This window comes from Cavia porcellus, unplaced genomic scaffold, assembly GCF_034190915.1.
Source record: "Cavia porcellus strain 051 isolate PalLab524CR breed Dunkin Hartley unplaced genomic scaffold, mCavPor4.1 scaffold_5, whole genome shotgun sequence".
Lineage (NCBI taxonomy): Eukaryota > Metazoa > Chordata > Mammalia > Rodentia > Caviidae > Cavia > Cavia porcellus.
This window is the reverse complement of record NW_026947488.1, coordinates 20,135,462-20,159,072: the sequence shown is the minus strand read 5'-3', so window position 1 is coordinate 20,159,072 and position 23,611 is coordinate 20,135,462. Positions and strand designations below refer to the sequence as shown.

Below are 23,611 nucleotides of genomic sequence, written 5' to 3'. Positions count from 1 at the left end.
GAGTGTTGGGATTACAAGTACGCGCTACCACACCCAGTTTCAGCATAACATTTTAATCCTTAATGTAATAAGCTCTTGATGACTAAGGGTGTATAAGAAGCCTTCTTACTGCACACTAGGTAATGCTGGGAAGATAACTCTTATATGGCCTATATAATCCCAGGGGGCATCTGGTTTCCAAGTGTCAGATACACTGTATAATGATGCAAATAGCCCCATGCAAAACTATCACTCTTTCATGGCTAAGTGTCCGAACTTCCCAAGAATAAACTATGCAGGAATACAATTTTATCTTTTATTTATTTATTTATTTATTTTGTTGATGTCCTCTAGTCCACCTTAGCTGTTATCCTATGGATATAAAGAATATTATCTCAAAGGCATGACGATGAAGTACTGGAGGCCATGCTGGCAATAGAAAAGTAAAGGAAGTAGCAAGCTGGCATAGGGTCCTGAGCAGTGGCCAGTAAGGACAGTCTTCTGCCTTTGCTAATATGATCCCAGAGGCAGAGGGGATTTTGTGTGGCTTTTGAAAGTCAGATGAGAAAAATCTTCAGGGATACAAAATGTATCCTGGGAGACAACAGATACTGTTAAAGAAGTTAGGAAACCTACAGCGTGAAATGAATTGCTGAGCCAGCTTAGGCCACAGATCCCCTAACCTGGGCACAATAAGGAATACAGAAGTGGCCTCCCTGTAAAGTCTCAGGAACTAGGCAGCCTGAGCAAGGCTATCCCAGGGGGTAAAAGGGGCACACTCACTTATTACAGTGCTGCTTGAGGTGTTTCTTGTAGCCATCATCATGCAAGACCACTTCAGGGTTGCAGGTCGTTAGCCAGTCTGCATTTTTTAGTTCTGGGAGCAGTAGCTGGTTCTTCATCTTCTTTCCTTTCCTTCCTCTAGGGACTGGGGCAGACAGCCCTGAAATAGAAAGTGCCGGGCACATAGATAAGCCCATGGGTATTAAATCAGCTGGACTAGAGTTGCAAAGAGGGAGCCAAGACATGATTAGTGGGCTCTGGATGACAGGCTCTACTCACAAGCACTGAGGTGATGTATTTGGTCTCCTACTTAGTCAACTCTAGGGCCCTTTAATCAGTCAGTAAGATTTACTGAGTACCCTGTGAGAAGCAAGAAAAGTGTAATATGGTCTGTGTGCTTAGGATCATTATGATTTTCCTTCTGGCAGACAGGAAGATTACATTTAAAACTTTAAGGAGAACTTGGATCAAGTACAAGGAAAAAGTGAAGCACAAGTAAAGGCACAGAGGTGGAATAGAAATAGAATGATGAAATGCAAAAGATGAATCACAGATCTCAGCTGTGAGTTACCACCTTAAGGCTGGAACCCTGTGGCACTCAGGTTAGTGGACAGGATTACATATTGGAAACTGCAAGAGGCTCAACTATCCTCAAAATAACACAGGCAACAATGGATGATCCTAAGAGAAAAGTGACAGCATCACCATCTTTCTACATATGTACTGTTCTAAAATTCATCCAGAAAGAGAAATACCCAAAGCACAGTGATGTGGACCGACAAAGGAGATGAGATAAAAGTGCCTGGGAGCTCTTCTACCTCTCACCTGAGTGGTTCTGGAGAGTCTGGGCCTGTCCATCTTTGGTAGGTGTGATTAGTTCCCAAATGAAACTCTTAATCTTCTCGTCTCCCTTATAATGTTTGACACAGTACACCAGTAAGGCCCGGCAAATCATTTCCATGTCCTTCTCATTCAGGTGCCACTTGAATCGTCCATGAGTCAGGATGTCCTTCCAGCGGCCCCAGCTGATAGTAAAAACACAAAAGAGTATTGGAAGGAGGAAGGGCCATGCAATAAACTTTCACAAAGCAGGATAAACAAGAGCAAAAAGCACGTCTCATCTTTTGGGCCTGTTAATCACCTTGTGAGCTATTTTTTCTTAAAGGCCTTTGAAGACTACATCAGTGTAGCACATCAAATGTCATTAAGGAAATCTGAACACTGGACATTGAGAACTTCACATGGCTGCTGGTTATTAAGAAAGCATGGATCAAATTATTGGAAGCAGAGAATAAGAACTGAAACAGTTCTTAAAGACGCTGAGCCTACCATTTCTACAAAGCCAGAGCTCTGCATATACCATGCCTTGACTTAAACATCTTGTCATGAGTAACGTCAGTGCCCCTCGCCCGTGAGAGTCTCATGCAATTATGGATGTGGTTGAATGTAGTGTTTGTGATTGATTTGTTGTCTAGTGCTCAGATAGGTGGTGTGAGTGCAACACGCACCCAGGGATGGAGCCAGTATACAATGTAATGGTGGGAAGAAGGTGTATCTTTCTCTTTTGCTATTTATGCTTGCTGCTTATGGTGGCCCTGCTAGGCCACCCTGGTTCTTGGAGGCAATTGAGTATGGACTGAAACCTCCAACATGTAAAAAATAAACCTTCCTTTCCTAACTTTGGGTTCAAGTAGTTTGCCTTAACAATGAGAGAGGAAAGTAACTAAGACAGAATTTGGTACCAGGAGTGGGGTTATTGCTGTGACTACACCTGACCATGTCAAGATCCTTTGGAGATGGCTGTGGGAAGAGTTTGGGAAGGTTTGGAGACGTTGCCTGAAAGGGTGGTGCTGGAATAGCTTAGGCTGTTCTGTAGGGGAGAGTCTCGTCAGAGCTCAGGAGACCAGAAGGCTGACAGAAAGCCTGTCAGTAAAGATCAGGCTTGGGAGGTTTCTGCTGGAAAGAAGGAGTGCACTGGTTGTTGGACTCTACACGATATGTGTTATGGCCTGGCAGAAAGTTTGTCTGCATTTTGCTCGTGTCCAGAGACTTTGCCTGAGACTGAGATTAAGGGTGGTGAAATGATTAATCTGGCAAAAGAAGTTTCATGGCAGTCAAATGTTGAGGTAGTGACATGGCTATTGTTGGGGGCTTTTAGCCAGATTTATGTTGTGAATCAAGAGCAAAGAGCCCAGCAGGATTGAAAATGTGAGTTTGGCTAGGAAGCTGTGGACTTTAAAGATAGAGCTGAGACCTCAATTGCTGGGAAAGAACAAAGAAATAAAAAGAATGGCCTGGGGCCATCCTGGGAAGCAGCAAGTCTCCACCTTTTGCAGCTCCAAACTGGCAAAAATGAAAGAGTTTGCTTGGAGGAGAAAGCTGCAGAGGGTGACATTCCAGAGTGGCAAAGGAGGCCACAGGAGGTTCCAAAATGGCAGCGGCCACACCAGATTCCAGAAAGGTGGTGACACAGAGAAGCTATTCCTCACAATCAGGTTCAAAGAGTTCAGCAATCCAGGCACTCAACCCTTACAGCCAAGAAAGAGGAAAGCCTGGCTAAGGCTCCAGCTAGCAGTGGACCCTGACAACATCTACATGGTACTGGTTTTAGTTGCAAGGAAAAGGTGCACCAGTTCTGAGGTTAAGGCAGCTTCCACCCCAATTTCAGAAGGCCTAAGAGGCCAGGCAGTGTGTTCCTAAGAGGGCAATACGTGAAGTTGAGAGTGAGAGGCCAAAGATGCAACAGAGATGCCAAAGGTTTGGAAAAGCCAGGAATATGGATCATCCAAGGAAAGCTGCTAACACTGAGCAGAGCGGGCTTAAGAGAGAAGCTATGAAAGCTGAAACCTCCGGAAGTGCTGTGGAGGTGGAGTCGCTCAAGCCATTTGGAGCCTGCAACCAGATTGCTTCAAATGTTGAGCATGGAACTCCAGGACTTAATGTTTGTTTTGCTGGATTTTGGACTTGCTTTGGTTCCAATACTTTGTATTCCCGTTTGTAACTTTTGGAATGGTAATATTTATCTTGTGCCTTTTCATTTTGGAAATGTTTAACCTTGTTTCATTTGTAGAGGGGGTTGTAGTTAAGTCTGCCATAGATCTAGGAGGAGACTTGGGACTTGGACTTTCCAGTAATGCTGAAACTGTTAGGACTTTGGCAACTCTTAGAGATGGACTAAATGTCTTTTGTATAAAGGATGTGCATGAGTCTTTGAGGGGCCCAGGGGTAGAATGTCATCATTTCTGTCAGTGAGCCCTCAAGTCTCATGTAATTATGGACGTGGCTGAATCTAGTGTTTGTGACTGGTTCATTGTCTAGCACTCAGATGGGTGGTGTGAGTGCTACACCTGCCCAGGGAAGGAGCCAGTACACAGTGTATCAGTGTAAGGAAGGTATGTGTTTCTCTTTTGCTGTTCACGCTCGCTGTTTATGGTACCCCTGCCACGCCACCCTGCTGCTTGGAGCCAAATAAGTATGGATTGAAACTTCCAACGTGTAAGAAAGAAACCTTTCTTTCCTAACTTTGGACATCAGGTATTTTGTCTCAACAACGAGAGAGAAAACTAACTAAGACACATCTGTTGCACTGACTCCTTATATATCTTTGGGGGGGAAAACTGCAAGAAATCAGTACTAGGCAGCAAATTAGTAACAGAGACTTGATTTGACAAGCATTTGAGAAAACTATAGCACTTGTACACTATGACTGCAAAGCACACAGTGACTTGGGGATTCTGTTGCGCCAGCTGATCTTATCAGCCGTATAACTACAGAGGGTTTGGAGAAACACAATGAACAAATCTCAGGCTGAAAAATGGGAAAAGAGTACTATCACATCAAGAAGAGATAATACCTACCCAAAGATGAGCAGGTTCTTTTCTACTCGGAAGCACTCAGCTCGGAGGTAGCGCCTGGCTTTGTCATTGAGTCGTCTGGATCTTGTGGGTCGTTCATCTGAGTCACTGTCTAACTCTGAAAACTCCATAAGCTCATCTTCCTCAAACGAGTTGTAGTGTTTGGTCTGCTTTCTTACACGAGGCCGATCAATCACTAAGCTTTCCTAGAAATGAAGAGGACAATATGTTGGAGAGAAGGCCCTCCTTTTCTCCACTCCGTGCAATGTACAAATATATCCTGCTGCCGATCCTCTAGGCACATGTGGGAAAGAACCAACCCCTCATTTCGTCCTCTGGCTGGAAAGGTTCTTCACAGCGCACCTGTTGTCTCTATGACTACAGGAAAAGCAGAGATTTTCTGAGACTTGCTCAAGTTGGCATGCTCCCTGGCCACTATCTGCTGTCATTCTAACAGGAGTATGGGAAGGTAATGTCTGTGAGTGCCCAGAGTGACAGCATGCTCTTGCCAAGAAAGATTGGCTGTTCTGCTAGCATGAACAAATCAGTCTATGCTCTGGAGTCAGAACAGGTCAGAGCATGCCATATACATGGCAACTTTCTAAAGGCAAACATACATCCTTCTGTTTCATTATCTGCCTACTGTTACTATTCACTAGCCTTTTGTATTTTGCCAAAACACAAAATGCCTAGCGGCTTCCCTGGTCACACCTACTGTCCTCTGTAATTTTATCATTTCCTTTTCCTCACTCCTTTTCTACTTCTTCCAGGGCCAGGATAAACCCCTGCACACTCTTTCTTAGTCCAGACAGCCAGTTTGCAGTTCATGCCTGCTTCAATGACCCTGCTTTCCAACTTGGAATGGTACCATTGCTTTTTGCTACCAATAAGGCAGGAGGTCTTTCTTTCTCTCTCTAACCCACCGTTTCACACACAGGGTGGCTCCTTGATTATGACACTGTAAAACACTTAAAGCAGATTACTAAAAGAGATTCAGAATCTTCTTATATATAAGAGGGAAAAAGAACATTTCTATTTGGAGAAAGGATGCTGGATTAAGCAAATGCTGGCGATCTTACAGAAAAATACGTATAGCTGGATGCTGGCCCTGACTTACCTAAATACAAATAGGGTTTCTGAACCCACAAGAGTTCAACACTCACCTCACACAGTTGGAAAGGATATATACTTAATGTGAGGTAGGGAAAGCAACATTCTATAGGTTCTTTAAAGTTGGTTGGGCATCAGTGCCAGTTTTATTTACAAATGTGACTGCTTATTTACAGATATAACATCCTGCGTGGAGTATAGGCTTTTCTACCTTTTTCTACCTGTTTTGGTGAGTTCAATTACCTCACCCAAAGGCACACTTTTGTTTCATTTCAGAAACAGCAAAACTTGAGCACTGAAAAAAAAAGATGGAAAGCCAAAAACCTTTCCTTTGTTATTTTTTTTTCCTTCTTTCTTTTATTTGTCATGGGTGAGACTACTTTCACAGGAAGTATTGACACAGAAAAAGACAGAACTTGATCTGTTTGGTTAGTCCCAGCAATAATTTCCTTTGTAGAACCTCCCAGATATTCAGCAGATTCTATGTTGCATTAGCTCACTACAGAGTTATAATAGCTAACATTTATAAGTGCTGTGTATATACCTAGCATGTTTTAAGTGCGTTATAATAGTATGTCAGCTAAGGATCAAGTCTCAGGATTAAATAATGACTTGAGTGGTATAGAAACTTATGGTCAGATGAGAGAGCAAATAAGTGGTCAGTGAAGTAAAATATGCTGTACCTTTTCATTCTTTGCTTCAGTGTCCAGTTCAGCAATTTTAGCCCATTTCTGCCAAAAGTTAGGGTCATCTAAGGAAATATCTGTCCGGTTTCCTGAAGCCACAAAACTAGCCTTTCAAAGGAAATAAGAGTCAACAAACTGCTTGAGCAAGGTACAAATGAAACAGTTGTATTATTTTAAAAGTACTAGAAAGCTAAATATATTATCTATCTACATCAAAACCTCCTAGCGGTGCTTCCAAAATAAATATGAAAATCTAAAAGTTATTCTTTTTTCTTTTATTTCAAAGACTGGCTAAGGAATTTACAATTTCAGTTGACATGGTTTTATAGAAATTAACACATTCCTACTGGCTTGAATCACAGGTAGTACATGCATGCCTGTCCCATTGGATGGTTTGCATCACTGGTGGTACGTCAACAGTTTATGTTTGGATGGCCCCGCAAGCCCCATGCAGTCATGGAGGTGGTTGAATCTAGTGTCTGTGATTGGTTCGTTGTCTAGTGCTGGGACTGGTGATGTGAGTGCCATACCCACCCAAGGGTGGGTAGCTGGCATACAATATAAAGGAGGTAAGAAGGCATGCTTTTCCTTTTTCTATTTTTGCCCTTTCGCTCTTGTTGCTTGCAGTCACCATGAACGACTGCTCTCAGCCATGCCACCTTGCATTGAAGCCAGCTGAGTATGGAGTGAAACTTACAAAAACTGTAAGCTAAATTCCTTCATCTTTATAAATCAAAAGTCTATAAATGGCCCAAATCTAGCTAGGTGCTTGAACCTGAATAATTACTGCCCAAATATAAAAATATTAATATTGTTCATCCAATTTAAAATTACTAAAATAAAAATTTATTTCATTAAATTAAATAAATCTATTTATATTTCAGAAAAGTTTACTGATAAATTCCTTAACTTTTAACATGGAAATCTTACCTATTGCTGATATATTTAATATGCATTTAAAACAAGTCAGCTGCACTATGATTTTTTAATTGCATTTAATATGTTCACAGTGGGACCATAATTTATATGTATTGATGCTGGGTGTCTGTGATTTAAATGGCACCATCTAATGTTAAGTAGCTAACCAATGGTGGTTCATCACCCAATGGAACAGCCAGGCATGTACCACCAGCAGTACAAGCTGACAGGAATGACCAAATGCACATCAGAGCTACCTAGCACTGAGACATACAAATTATGGCTCTTTTGTGAACATATTAAACCTGGAAGCAAGAAAAAATCCTAAAAGGCAAGAGTAGTGTGTTACTTAATACACAAAACTAGTGTCTAATTTCAAGATTCTGCTAGATTTAATTTGTTTTTTAGTTCAACAGTTAACCAAATGTCTGCTCTAGAAAAACCACTGAAGCAACACATTACCCAGGTTTTTTCCTGAAAGCACAAAACTTCCTACATGAGTCACTGAATCAAATCGATCTTAAAGCTCATAGATAACATAGCAGAGCCTATGCTTAGGGTAACCTGAGAGTGATCTGTAAACTTCTAAAGCCACAGACCTATATAGCAGAGGAAGAAAGTCCCAAGACTAGAAGCTAGGAAGCTTACATAAAATCTTTTTTCCACGAAATGAACAACATGCTTGCTTGAGTGTGAGGACTAGAATGTTCACTGAAGATCCACTCTCTGACAGTGATCAAGGAATACTCTACAAGGAATCAAGACAATTACTCAAAGGTTTTGGAGCAGTCCTCGTGAAGAGTGGACAGGGTCAAGTGCAGGCTAGTATCTACCTTGCTACTAATCATCAGCTCTCAAATGTTCAGTGTTTTCTTTCCACAGCCCCCCATGACTTTCTCTAAGCATCTACATCTCCAGAAAGTTACAGAGACCAGATATGCAGCCAGACAGTTTCCAGAATTTGCATTTTGAAAAACAAAAAGCTTGCTAACAAGAGTTGAAGAATAAATGATGTTCATTTCTTTCCCACCGACCCAGAAGGTCCTGTACCTTGGCAAAAGTGGACCCTTTCCCTTCGGACTGGATAGTGATGGTGTGGGTTCTCCTTTGCAGAATCTGGTCTATATCTTCTTCACAGAACTTGGAACCTTCATCCTCCTCATCCATTAAGGCTCCATAAGCACCTTTCCGGAGCAAATCCTCCACCTCCATTTTTGAGAGCTGCTGTACCTGAACAAGTCACCAAAAGCTACTCACAAAGTAGAAAATGTACAGGAGAAAAAGCCTTAAATCTGGCCTTATGATTCACTATACAGTTCCCCCACTCATTGTATGTATCAGAAAGAACAAAAGACAAGAAGAACAAACTTGAAACAATGAAAACCCAGAAAAAGGTATCCTGTGTATTTTCTCAGGAAGCACAGACAGACAATTCTCTACAGGGAAGTCTGGAATATAGCACAACACATGATCCAAGAGCCCTATCATTCTTTCAGATGTCATAAGCCACTAAAACTAGGCACCATTGAAGAGGATATATTTGAATACTAAAAAAAATTTAGTTTGAGACTGTATCTTTAAAAATCTCCAGATGTATGAAATAAGTTGAAGTATGATTTACTCGTTATTAAACAAATACATTAGTATTGGAGGTGATGTCATTTCTTAACTAAAAAAGGATCCTGTGACAAGTGTCATCTTCTCAACTACGTGTTGAAAACAGGAAAAGGGATTCAAAACATCCTTCCCTGGTTCTAATTAAAAATCTGGTTCTTCTTATATCAATCAAGACAGAATTCCGTAACTCGAAGGATGCGTAGTTTGAAGTACTATACTTAGCAACATATACACAGCTAGGAGGATATAGAACATATGGACTGAAGACAATTCACTTAGGAGCTTTAATTGCCAGTCTTTGATGCCCTAAACCCAGAGATTAAGGAGATATCTTGATGTGCCTATACCACACAACTAAGAATATCCCTTTTTTGAGGGAGAAAAAAAAAACAAACCACTTTAACTGTCATAGCTGTTAACTTGTTCATTCATTATTCACTGATGATGCCACATGGAGCAGCTTTAATATGCCGTGCACTGTTAGGGTCCCTGGTAAGTCATAAATAATGCTACAGTATTATGAAGTTCAAAGTCTGGATTATGAGATGGAAAAAATACATATTTATACAATAAAGAACGTTAAAATCTATTGGCTTCTAATGAGCATAGTTAGAAATTGTTTTCTACAATATTACATTTTGGCAAACCTTTTTGCAAAACTGCTCCTACAGATTTCCAGTGTCCCATCTGGAAAATGCACAGACCTGATCACATATTATTCTCTACTGTAGAGAATTACCCAACTTGACAAGTGGGCTGACTCAATATGGTAAAAGGAATCTAGAAACAATTGTCAGGAGAATAGCCCAGAAAGACCTGTGTTGCACAAGTACTCCTCATACTCCAAAGCACTTTCAGCATACTTACTCCATTGGTGCCACACTTTCGGTTGATGTCCTGAAGGACAGCCTTGTCCAGGCCCAGCTTTAGGCTGGCCTTGTCAAACATTTCCCGCTCATAGGAGTTCCGAGTGATGAGGCGATACACCTTCACAGCTTTGCTCTGGCCTATACGGTGACATCGGGCCTGAGCCTGGGAAGGAGGAAGGTCACATGTGTTGCATCATGTGTACGTAATGACAAGGAATATGAGAGCTTACATAGGTAGTGTGCATGGCCAGTTCCAGCAGTTATGTGCCACAGGACAGGTTTCACAACAGAATTCCTTTGCCAAGTGTCATCTGCCATCGTGGGATCATCGGTGAAGACCCACTGTTTACTGACTACTACCAGAAACACAGTGGGGCAAAGAGAAGCTTGTGGTTCATGTACAAGCATCTGTGAGGTGATACTCATTCCCAGGAAGCTGTCCTTTCTTCCCCCAGACTGGCGACACCCCTTAAATTTAAAAATGTAAAATCACAGAGAAAAAGCATAATGACCTCTTACAGTCAGTCTTCTTTCTACCATGCTCCTACTCTCCAAGACTGTGAGGAGGCAAGTCTTAAGCATCATTTTGTTTCACCCTGGTGTATTTTAATAATGTCTTTGCCTCTGCCTTCTGAGTGCTAGGATTACAGGTGTGGGCCACCATGCCTGGTTGGATTTATTCTTTTCTTTTTTTAAAATTATCTGTTAAAGAGATAACATATTTGTCTTGTGTTTCTCACAGTTAACATCTTACTGATGGCATTTTGCTGTGTCACTGAACCAGGGCCTGTGGTTCCCTATTTATCCTCTAAAGTCTGAGTTTTATCTGTTGATGAGGCTAAGATCTGATTTTTGGCAAAATATTTCATAGACGAGCTTTCAATTTTCCACCAAGAGGCACATGTTATATACTTGCTTCTTTCTAAACTGATCTTAGTACCAAAACCCATTAATTTATTAGTGGATATATATAGTTTGGGGAGGTTACCCTGATATACTGTTAGTAATAGTAAGACATGCTAAACATTTTAGTCCTTTTATTTAATCAGTTTTCAAAATTATCCTCCAACATGAGTAGATTTTTATTACTAGTTTTTAAATGGAACACAATGAAGTCATGTGTTTAACTATATTGCTGTTTTTACTGCATTGTAGTAATTATTCTCATTGCTATTCACGTATGGCCTACAAGAGTCTCTTCAGGTTTTAAATTCTTTTAACACAATCCAGTCAACTACAGAAGGAAAGACCAGAATAAACTCTAAAGTTTTAAGAATGGATTTGAAGCAATCAGTATGAATTTATGATGAGGTAGGTATATAAGTATTCATACATACATATAACAATAGAAATGGGTAAGTGTGTACAGGAAGTCCCTGATTTATGAATGAGTTCCATTCCAGAAGAATGTTTGTAAGTCGGATTTGTCTGTAATCCAACAAAGTGAGTCTTAATACACCTGTGAAAGTTCGCAACTTGAATGTTTGTAAGTTGGAGACTTACTGTATTTATGTTCTATGTTGCATAAAGTCTTTGATAGAGAATAGTGTCTGATAGTTTCTTTGCTTTCATCGCACTGGGCTTTACTCTTATTTTTTGATCAAACCTGATCAGATGTTTGTTTAAAGGAGCTCTAGTTTCTTTTAGTGGGAAATGTGTGTTTCTAAGCAGAGGAGTGTTTTCTGCCATTGAAGGGAGGAGTGGCCACACCAGGTGTGAGGCTATAAATGCCCCTGGGCACACAGGTCCCTTCTTGCTTTGGATAGAGGTGGCCCAAATCAGTGAGGAATGTGGCCTGGCTCCTTGGTGAGTTACTAGCAGAGCAGGCCTGGAGCCTTGGACTCTTGCTTTTTTCCCATTGTCTTACTTATAATCCCAGAGTCCAGAATACTAAGCTATGGCTCTGGCACAAAGCTGTTTAAAGGAAGCTGGTGTAACAGCTAGTACAGACTTAAAGGGCCCAGAGAAAGGAGTAACTCCAGGTAGAGATTCTAAGTCTGCACGGTCCCTGGACAAGAAATTCCCCATTCCTACCCTGTCCTCAAATTCCTCCTAGACTCATAGGTGAAAACCACAAAATTCCTACAACTCAGTGCTAATTAATATAAAAACTGAGAAACCTGGTAAACAGTGAGACTGAACAGGCCACAGTAGGGATGGAGACATGGGAAAGGCCACCATAGCAGGGCCCAGAGAAGGGCAGACGCTGGGCTGAGAAGGAATGCTCTGGTCGAGGGCCAAACACTGCATGCTGCTTAGCACCCTGTGTTACAGCAGCCCTCCTAATGACTAGAAAACTTGGAGTTCTTTAGTTCTTTTCATCTCTAGGGCCATCAAAAAGAGAAACAGAAACAGAAACAAGAATAAAAAAAAAAATCAAAGCAAGCAGGCTTTCAACTAGCTAGCTTGGAGTTCATATTGGTGACCATGTTCCATAAATCTTGAATAACCAAGCTGCTTTCAGAATAAGAGGGAAGGAGCATTTGTCCTCCACTCTTCCTTTCTCAAATCACCAATGGTTGTCACCGTCTAGGAGACAGACCCCACTGAAGGAGCACATACATAAGTGGTCACCAGAAGTTCATGCACAAGGTCACTGGGCAATGGCAGCAACACAGACCCTGAGCTTGTGCCCTACAGAGCTACCAGCAAGACCCAAGGAAAGGTATGATGGCATACGACTGCTCATTCTTTTTCTCTGTGACCGGGATGCAGGCTAACTGACTAAGAAGCAATCCAGTGACAGTGACAGGAGGAAGGAAATGTTATTTGTTGACAACAATATGGATGCTCTAGGAGTGTTCGCTGCTAGAAGTTTGGTCATTATTTCTAGGCCTATTCAGTGGGCAAATAAAGGAAGCTTGCTTTGGGTGTATGTGCATGTGCCTGTAGTATATAACATCATGTACACACTTATGACAAAATATGTTGTGTGGCCATGTTAGTATTTTTTAGTTTAATAACATCATCAAGGGCTGGGGATGCAGCTCAGTGGGAGAGCAGTTTCTTGGCATGTGTGAAGCTCCAAGCTGGATCCTCTAAAACAACAAAAATCTCCATCAACCTCACATCTCTACTTGTATTTCTTTCCTTTACCTTTCCTCCCTCCCTCCCCTTTCTTTTTCTTTTTGAGACTGAGTTTCACTATGGAGTTTAGGGTGGCCCTGAACTCACTTTGTAGCCGAAGCTGGTCTCTAACTTGCAGAGACTCTCCTGCCTTAGCCTCCTGAGTGCTGGGCTTACAGGTGTGTGCCATCATGCCCAGTACCTGTATTTCTTTTCTTTTCTCTCTCTCTCTTTTTTTTTGGTGGTGCTGGGGATTGAACCTAGGGTCTTGTGTATGCAAGCCAAGAGCCCTACAATTGAGCAGTATCCCCAGGCCTCTGTTTCTTTTCAATCATACAGAAAACCTAACTCCTCAATCACCTCAATATCACTACTCATTTGATTGACTGCATGTCTGCCTTTGTGTTTATCTATCATAGTTTCAGAAGAATGACACCATTACAACTCAACCAAAAAATAATTACTGAAAACAGTGTAAAATTTTGAATGCTCTCCATCTTTAGTATTATTATACATCCTACTAGGTATTCTAGTCAAATTACAGTGTTTTCAATATACATTTGAAAGAAGGGTTTTTCAAGCAAGTAGCTCGCCTCCCTGTTAAGTGGCTGTGGTATGGCAGACTACGGCCCCTCTAGGGCCGTAGGAGACCAGTGTCTCCTGAGATCCACACCATGTTGGAACTTAAGACACTGGGAAAATAAGCAACCAGTCTGCCTCCCTGCTAAGCAATAGTGAACCTACTGGTGCATGGCCTAGAGTCAAACATCCCACTTCCCCTACCCCCCTTCACCTGTCCCCATGTTAGCAAATGGGAACCAGAAATCTGAGCATCTCTTGGGAGGTTGACCATAGCAAATAAGGGGAATTCCCTTCTGCCATCTCTTTGAAGGCAAATATTTTTATTATTGTTTTGCTCTATTCTGATTAATGGTACTGCTCTATTCAATATTCTGTTTTGATAAGTTCTATAATGTTCTGTATTTCATCTTATTTTGATATATGTGATTGAAAGAACAACTATTGTAAAGATAACAAAATATACTGTGATACTTGTTACTGTTATCTCGGTAACCTGCTGTAAATTTCACTACATGGTCTCAGTTGGCTTTATTCTGTCTTGTTCTGTTGTATTTTACTACTTTCAAAATTAAAAAAGAGAGAAAGAGAGAGAAGGAAAAAAAAAGAAAGAAGGGTTTTTATTTTGTACTAGCAGGATTAACAATCTTGAAACTACTTTTTGTGTAATCCAGGATTGAACAAATATCCTGTAAGCAATAGAGGTTCAAGTTTTCATTGTTGGAGAAAAAAGTTATAAATATGGAAGGGAGGAAAACTAGAATGAACTTTATGGTTTTAGAAAGGAAGAATCAAGTACAATAAACTCATGATGAGGCACATGTGTAGCCACATACATATACACACAGATGCAGAAACATAGATATATCTGTATATATTTATATACACATGAAATAGGTATATTTCTATTCTGTTCCACTGAGCAGCCCCGTAAGTGTTGCTATTCCAATGCACCACTTAACTTCTACATCTTGGTTTCTAGTTACCATTCTCCATGAGATATCTAAGAAATGTTAGAGAAATGATTAACTGTAGGTAGGTCTGGAGGAGGAAAAGTACAAGATGAGCCTGAAACACATTACCTTCTGTGACATAAGGAAGTACTTCAAGACATGCTGGATACCTATCAAAGTGATACTTTAAGTATCTCCAAATTGCTAAATCCTGAACTAAAGAAATATCAAAATAGATACTAACAAATCATAACTCACTGAATAAAAAGCCTCAAGGGGAATGGGAAAATAAGAATAAGATATAGCATGAGCAGGTACAAATTCTCTATGATGAATGTTATTATTATGTATATCTAAAATGTATATAAAAATGCAAACAAAAGGAAACAAAAAACCCCCAAAACAAATCTATGACCCCATACTGACAAAAATATATTGAAGGGGAAATGCTTCCCTAGAGTAGAATTCCAAACAATAAACACGTTAACAAGTGACACAGTTAGAAAAATCACCACTTTGAACTGGGCATGGTGGTGCATGCCTGTAATCCCGGCACTTGGGAGGCTGAGACAGGAACTTCACTGAGAGTACCAGGCCAGCCTGTGCTACAAAGTGAGACGCTGTCTCAAAAAAACAAAAAGAAAGAAAAAGAGACCATCACAGTGATGACTATTTCAGGCAGAGTTACAAAATACAGTTTTATAGGAAATCAAACATATAAAAATATTAAATATGTAAAATAGTTTCTCCTCGAGAGTTACATTTGATATACATATTCTCAATTTGCTTTTAAATTTTAAAAGGTAACTTTCCCACCATTAATTTAACTACTTTTAGTCAGGAAAAATAGTAAGTAATTTTGGAAAATGTTATTTTTGATTATATACTGTGATGCTAATAACCAAACAGCCCACTATGATTAATATTAAACTCTGGTAAATTAATTTTTGTTAAAATGTCAGCAAGTATTGTAAGATAACTTGACATTTTTATTCTAGGACTGAATAAGGGAGCAAATATTTTAAGGTCTGATATGTTTATATAGGCTTCTCCCTGTCAGTGAAAAAAATTTCACTGTAAGGAACCCTGTAGTGTTGGACTAGGATCAGAAATCTCACACAGGGTACAGGAGCAATAAAACTCTAGTGGGAATGGGCATAACTAGAAGCCAGACCTCAAGTTTTTAAACGCTGTTCTCAAATAAAAAGAACAAGAGATCCTTAGAGAAATAGTTAATTTTACATGTGTCAGAAAAAGCCCATCGTAAACCTAAACATCTAGTGGCAAAAAGGAAGGAAGTCCTCAGAAAAGGATGACAGTGTGTCAAAGGACACAGGATCCAAACTGAGAGAACCTACTGCCAAACTAGAACAAGTTGAGAACAAAATAAATGAGAATACTAGATTACAAAATAAAAGCCAGCTGAGGCTGTAGCCCCAGCATCTGGAGAGAGCAGGAGTGTCCCTTGAGGCTAGGAGTCTGAGGCCAGCTTGAGTATCATAAAGACACTCCCCCACAACATGCCACCACCACCACCACCGCCACCACCACAAGCAACAACAACAAAGAGGTAAGTTTAAAGTCAACCTAGGCAACCTAACAAGATCCTGTCCCAAAATGAAAACTGGAGTTAAGGTTTGGTGCTAGAGCACTTGACTAGCGTATGTGAGGTTCTGAGCTCAACCTCCAATACTGAAAAAAAGTCATAAGTAAAACAAAATACTCACAAACTTATACTAATAAAAGTTAACAAACGGGAGACAAAAGTTAATCATTCTTCACATTAGAATTCTCAAATGAAGAATGATAGAAACAGAAAGTTATCATTAGTGAAACATCATAATTATTACTGAAGGCAATCATTACTAACAGCAAGTACCACTGAGGTATGTTAATAAGAGAGAGAAAATACAATGAGAAAAGGGATATTTATAAAATCTCAATATACCTACTTGTGTGACATTTAACTAATTTTTACAGGAAATCAGGCATATTCAGGGTGATATGGCCACAGACTCAACTAATTTATAACAGTAATCTTAACTTTGAAAAGTAATCTTTATTCAGCTAATTTTTAAAAGCAAAGATTACTTTTTTGCTGAGAAACCTGACTGATATCACCTTAACCAAGTGTTCAAGTTGCACAGCAACTTTGATATGAAACATATTAATATCACATACCCTAATACGATGCACTGAAAAGAATATATCATCACTTCTTTGATGTTCTTGCTCAAAATATATAACTAAAATCTAATCATGAGAAAACATCAAGCAAACACAAAGAGGAAAATACTACAAAACAGTTTATCACCATCCTTCAAGTGTTAAGATTCTAAAAGAGAAGAAAAGACAAAAAAGCTATCATAAGTTGGGCATGCTGGCCCACACTTGTAGTCCCAGCACTTGGGAGGCTGAGACAGGAAGAACCACCACGCGTTTGAGACCAGTCTGGGCTGCATAGTGAGTTCAAGGCCTGCCTAATCTTCATATTGAGACTCTGTCTCAAAAACAAAATAAAACAAACAAAAACTACGCTTTTATAGACTAAGGACTCGCGATAACTAAAAGGAATATGCAACGCTAGATTGGATCCTGGACTAGAAAGATTATTTATGGAAACTGAAGAAATATAAATAAGGTCTGTAGATTAGTTAACAGTATCGTATTAACATTAATTTTTCTGGTTCCAATAACTATATTATGGTCACATAAGATGTTAACATCAAAAGAAGTTGGGTGAAGAGTAGTATTGGAGCTAATACTATATTTGCAACTTTTTTTTAAAAGTTCAGAAAGTTAATTTGGTATAATAATGATGTAAAACACTTAAGTCAAAAACACAAAAAGATATCTGGAAGAACTGGTTTCTATCCATTACCATCCTGTTTCCTACTCTAGAGGTAACTATTTAAAACTGAAGGGTTTTGGCGGGGCGGGGGGCGGGAAGGATTGGTTTTAACCTTGGTAGGATGGAGGGACAAAAAGACATATAACTTTTTTAGATAAATGTTGGTATAATACAGTTTTCTCCATATAATTTCCTTCACTCAACAACATATCTAGATATTATTCTATGGGAGTATACAGTATACTCCTTACACTTTTTCCCCCAAGGTTAAACACACTACAGTTTAATCAGTCCACCAAAGCTGGATAACTGAGTTGTGTAGTCCTTGGCTGTTGAAATTAGATGCTGGATGTTCTTGGAGTGTTTTGGTGGTAGAAAATCTCTATTATTGATATCATAGATGACACTTGCAAATAAAGAAATGATCAGGCAAATACAGTTCTATGGTTTTGGGGACCTACAAGGCAGAAATAGCATGCAGCTATTACATACTGCCACTGATCATTCTTTCCTGGCTCATATAGGCTGAGGGTGAATTACAAAACTGAGCTGAGGCCTGGAGATATAGTTCAGCAGCACAGTGCCTGCCTGGCAAACTTGAGGTCATGAGTTTGAGTACTGGTACCCAATCCACCCCCCAAAATAAAAAAACACAAAAAGGAATGGAAGAAATGTTTTCAGCAAAGGTCTAACAGAAGAATACCACACACACTGCTAATAATCTTTGTGTTACCTACACTCCCTTTCATGTGCATACCCAAAACCCAGCTCTCAAATGGTCGGCATTGTGTTCAACTAAAACCACTTCCAGGCCCAGGGTGATGGGGTTACACAGTCCTGACAATGTGCTATAGCAGAATCCACAGGGATAGTTACAGAAAGTTCTGCTTTCCTATAAAAAGCACCATGCCTGCCTGTTTTCCTTACACCTGGGGCGAAACCAAGCGGATGCAAGCCATATGTTGCGCGGATGGTGGTACAGAGACAGAAGGAACTTGGGGCTCTGAGGATGCTCTGAAGGCCCTTCACTGGTTCTCAATTATTAATCTCTGGACTTCTTGTTATTTCTTGTTTGGGAGAGCAAGTGTCACAGCAACTGAATGAAACCAGGAGAAAAATACGCGCTCTCCTAAGACAACTTACCTAAAATTACATTGCAATGAATTTTGTCACATTTAAGAGATTTGTCAAATTGTAAATCACTTCTTATTTTTTCTAAGCAGAGCTCACAAAAACATTATGTAAAGCAAAAAGTAAAACACTGAGAAGCAGGGTAGTAACTGTAAAAGGTCCAAACAGGATGTGTCAGCTGAAGTCTAATCACTGGACGGAATAGACCACAATCAGGCAGCAGTGACACCACCACCCGCCACACATTTGGGAAAATGATAGTGGTCTCCTGGATGATTTATAGACTCATAGTTTGCTCTCTAAATTTTTTGATACATTTCAGATGAACAAAAGTCAGAGAGAAGTAAGTAATGACTTTTAGAAATGGATACAGAAAATAAAACAGATATAGATCTCAGTGACTCCAATGTAAAGAAACGGGGTATGGGTTAGGTGTCCAAACAGTGACAGATTTTAAACTGACTGTTAACTCCAATTTGCTGCCAGTATGAAGTCCAGAACTTGGCAAAACTTTATACCACATGGTTTTTTTTTTTTTTTTTGGTACTAGGAATTGAACTCAGGGCCTTGCACTTACCAGGTAGGCACTATGCCCCTAAGCTATCTCCCTGACCCTTACATCACACCTTTACAATTGTACTGTGTAAAAATGAAATGGGTGGGTCAAAAACCAAACACACATTTGCCTTTTGTACTATTTTTCTTTTTTTATTAATTAAGAGAAAGAAGGAGATTAAGATAATTATTTTTCTAAATCATTACGTCTGTTACATTAAAAATACATTTTCCTTAGTACTTTGTACTTGTTTCTTAATTCAAATCTGCATAATTGCAGAGGTTAAAAACAACAGCCAATAACCCACACAAACTCAAATCACTTTTAGCATGCTGCTAAATTTCCTATTTCCTATGTACGGTCATTTTATTGTAAGCTGAGGGATTTTCTTTGTCTCCTGATACCTTAGGAGTCTGCATCCATAGGCTACCTGCTCAGAAGGCAAAGGAATCAAGGACTATCCATGTGTTATAACCTGGGGAGACTTGGAAACTGCTCGCTTTGCAGACTTACAGTTGAATCTGTATCTTCCAGCCTTATTCCAGCCTATTCTCTTCTAAAATGGAAAGAAACAGCACGCAGAGCTTTCCAGTGTATTCTTTCAGCTGTGTGATGTAGATCATCACTTTTGTTTCCCCAGAGCTTAGCACAGTGTCCAGGGCTCAGTAAATATGTTAGCTAAGTCAGTTGAGAGTTAACTGAGAACAAAAGGGACAGATAAATTTTCATCACGGCAAAAAGATGTCTTGGGGCATCAGATAAAAGGGAGTAAGAAAGAGTAGACAATAAAAAGAGACCGCAAAATGCTGGACAAAAACCTGACTGTTGCTTGGGATGGATGCTGTTCAGTAAGGACCTGTCCCAGCCTGAGTGCTCATTCCCACTCTGTGTGGTCGTACTTTTCTTCTGTCTAGAAAATTCTTCCTTACTTCATAACCTAAGGCTCTTGTTATCGTTTAGTTTCAAATTTTACCTTCTTAAGAAGTCTTCTTAGACTGTTCTATGTTAATCAGGACTCCCAACCCTTATCTCCTCATTCTATCTGATTTGTAACAAATACAGCTACTGAAATTTATTTCCCCTCATTCACTGTCTGCCTATCCCATCGAAATAAATGCTCCACGAGAGTGTTAACTATTGATCTAGTTCACTAGGTGTGTCTCTAGCACTAAAAGCCTGGCACCTCCGGGTTCAACAGATACTCACTAAATAAATGGATTACTTGAGCACATACCTAATACTCTTTACTTTCTTTTGGCAAACTGGTGTAATCCTCCAAGCTCGGTTATACATATAACATCAAGAAACAGGTTGTGGTAGCATTAAGGTGGTAGCAGGTGAAGTGGCTAACAAGACCAGCCTCTCGCTTAGAGCAGTGTGGCTGGCTCCTGAAGTCCTGCTCCTGGTGATTAAGGAAGGGGCTCAGCTTCCTCAGGCTGGATTCTCTTCTCCCTTCCAAAATCCTACAGACTGGCAGCTCCTGGCCAGCATACCTCTTGCCACATTTTTTGAATTCTGCCTTCAGGGACCTTAGCCAAAGAGAGGTCATGGAATCATGAAATCTCACCATTATCTTGACCTCTGTTTAACCCTAAGGAACTCTTACCACAAAGTACAAAAAGCCTGCCAGAGAACAAAAAACAAGTATCACACAGCAATTAAAGAGAAAGCTCATGAGAAAGAAAGGCATAGCTGGATAGGTAACACATGCCTGTGATATCAGCACTCTGGGAATCTAATGTAGCATAACTGTAAGTTCAAGCCCAGCCAGGGCAATTTAGTGAGACTCTGTTTGAAGAAAAAAAAAAAAGGGATATGCTTGTTATGCTTGTTGTGATGTTGGGGCAATAGCTTGCTATTCCCAACTCTGCCTTTATGGCAATCAGCAAGACTATCTTCTTTCTAAGAAGAAAAGCAACACATTTTTCATTTCTCTTTTTCTTTCTCAAGTTGTTGTCACCTCCCTTTGCCACATCTTCAGCTTAAGTATTATAGAAAACCTAGAAACAATGCTTGCTGCTGCTAAAAGTCTGGGATCACAGCCTGTACTTTGAAATGAGGGAGGCAAAAAGTGAATTTATACTTTTGAATATTCTACATATAATGATGCTAAAACCAACATATTCAAGATTTGAGAGGAGATATAGTTAATAATATAATATCTTTAGATAAGAACTTTCTAATACGGAAAACTAAAAAACTGATAGCCCAGATAAAACATTAACATTGCTGAGATTTTTATTACTAATTTTAATCTCTTTCGTTATTTCTAAATAGTTCCCATTTTGGGTACTAATGAACTTGTGCCTTCACTTTCCTAGAAGGAGGATTTTGGAGGGCAAAAAAAGTGATATGAGGCTAAGAGAATAAATACCGTGGTGGGTGTGGTGAGTCTTATTTCTCGTCTCTCATTATTTCAAGATGAAGCATACCAAGCCCCTCTTCTCTTTCCACCCTAAAGGAGTGACTTACCAGACCAATGAAATATGGGGCAGGGTTTGAGCTGGTATAGACTGCCCCTCTTCCCCATCTCTTGAACACAGGAGTTTTCTTGTCACTGGCAGGTTTACCAGCGTAGCCCCTGCTCTGCAGATGGCTGCCAGAAGACTCGATGGGTAAATTTAACCTAGGGATGAGGGTGTGTATGTGCAGGGATCTTAAGAAGCTTAATTCTGGCTACAGGCTAAGTTACAGCATTTAATTATCTTCCAAATTTCCTAAAACTAATGTTTTAATCTTCTATTGTAACTCATGGTTACTTTTTAATTGGGTTCAGATCTAGACATGGGAGGAGGATATGATTTATTGGGCTCCTCAGATTCTAACAAGACAAAAGAAACAACACAGGACATTCAAAGTCATTGCTTTATGGAGAGACAGATCTAAAAAAAGTTTATATCAAGTTTTAAAGGTCAAATTCTACTCACCAAATGTGTGTGTGCTTTCCAGTATGTGGCTATTTTATCTGTAGGTCACCCTTGGGAACTGTTCTAGTTTGTATCTGTTAAATGCTTGGTCCTCAGTTTGGCGTAATACCATCATTCTCCCAGGTACTGTACAATGCCTCATAGTCAAGCAGGCATCACAAAGGAATATGAAAGGATACTGCTACTGAGAAGTTAAGAAATCACCAGTTTGCTGGGAAAAAAATCTTAGTGAACTGTCCCTCAGACAAAGGACTTCTGTCTAAAACATATAAAGAATTAAAAAAAAAAAAATCAGACCCCTGAAATTCAAAAACCCAATCCAAAAATGGGCATCTGAGATGAATACACAGTTCTCAGATGAAGAAATACAAATGGCAAATGAATACATGAACAAATGTTCATCATCATTGGTCATTAGAGAAATGAAAATTAAAACCACACTGAGATCCCATCTCACCCCTGAAAGAATGGCCAAGATCAAGAAAACTACCAACAATAAATGCTGGAGGGACTATGGAGAAAAAGGAACTCTCCTGCACTGTTGGTGGGAGTGTAGATTGGTGCAACCTTTGTGGAGGTCAGTCTGGAGATTCCTCAAAAACCTAGGATTAGAAGTCCCATTCGACCCAGCTATTCCACTTCTAGGCATATTCCCAGAAGAACTGAAAACATCATACCACAATGATATATGTGCACCCATGTTTATAGCAGCACAATTTGTAATAGCCAGATCTTGGAAATAACCTAAGTGGCCATCAACTGAGGAATGGATAAAAAATTGTGGTATTTTTATACAATGAGTACTACTCAGCTATAAAGAATGATCACATTGAGATATTTATTACTTAAATGGATGCAACTTGAGACCATACTCGTAAGTGAAATAAAACTCACATGTATAGCCCACCTTATAGACTCCCTAGTGTAAGAAATGGTTAAGAGTACATAAGAGTTTATGGTAATCATGATTTCCCATTACATTGCTTTGAAGCCTTATAATGTTTGCATTTATTAGTTGGAATGATTTTATCCTGGTTTGTTTGATTTTATTATCTGTGATGGCGTGAACAGCTATTTTGAAGAAAACAAGACATTATAATAGCCAGTGCTGATTTAATATCATCTTACTCTGAAGTCCTACCATGCTTTTATTCTTGTTTCCATTGGTTCTATCATATTGTATCTTATTGGATTTTATTATGTGTGATAGTATAAATACATTTTCTATGGAAAATGAGATAATATAGTAGCCATTCTTTGTTCTCTGTTATTTGGTTCTGAATGCCCTATAATACTTTCATTCTCTTGAATGGTTTTATACTATTTTGTTCTGTTTGATACTATTGTATATGAAGTTATGCTCAACTATTTCAAAAAGAGACATTATGGTAGTTACTGTTAATTATGGGTTGTCTTGTGGTGAAATACTGTGTGGCTTACATTATTCTGTTCTGATCTGCTTTGTTATGTTCTCTTTTGTCTTAATCTCTTTAAAATTAAAAAAAAAATTATTAAAAAAAAAAAAAAAGAAATCACCAGTTTGGGAGTTGACAAACTTCTGCCAATGGACTGATAGCAAATAATTCAGGTTTTGGGGGATATGTTATTTCTTCTGTTCCAACAATTCAACTCTTGTAACATGAAACTGACTAGAGAAAATACATAAATGGATGTGGTTGTATTTCAATGAAACTTTTTTAAAAAGGCAGTGAGGGACCTGGGGACTTAGCTC

General features: G+C 39.5%; 1 protein-coding gene across 6 annotated transcripts in view; it reads right to left on the bottom strand.

Annotated features, from left to right (window-relative positions):
- Positions 1 to 23,611, bottom strand: part of Chd6 (chromodomain helicase DNA binding protein 6) — a 219,773-nt gene that overhangs the window by 55,178 nt on the left and 140,984 nt on the right. For all 6 annotated transcript variants that reach the window (XM_003467660.5, XM_013150333.3, XM_013150332.3 and 3 more), the window contains 6 exons: positions 9,815 to 9,979; positions 8,381 to 8,560; positions 6,410 to 6,520; positions 4,620 to 4,822; positions 1,588 to 1,787; positions 763 to 922 (listed from right to left, as the gene is read on the bottom strand). In XM_003467660.5, coding sequence (XP_003467708.2) covers positions 763 to 922; positions 1,588 to 1,787; positions 4,620 to 4,822; positions 6,410 to 6,520; positions 8,381 to 8,560; positions 9,815 to 9,979 — 1,019 coding nt within the window. The remainder of the gene's footprint in view (positions 1 to 762; positions 923 to 1,587; positions 1,788 to 4,619; positions 4,823 to 6,409; positions 6,521 to 8,380; positions 8,561 to 9,814; positions 9,980 to 23,611) is intronic.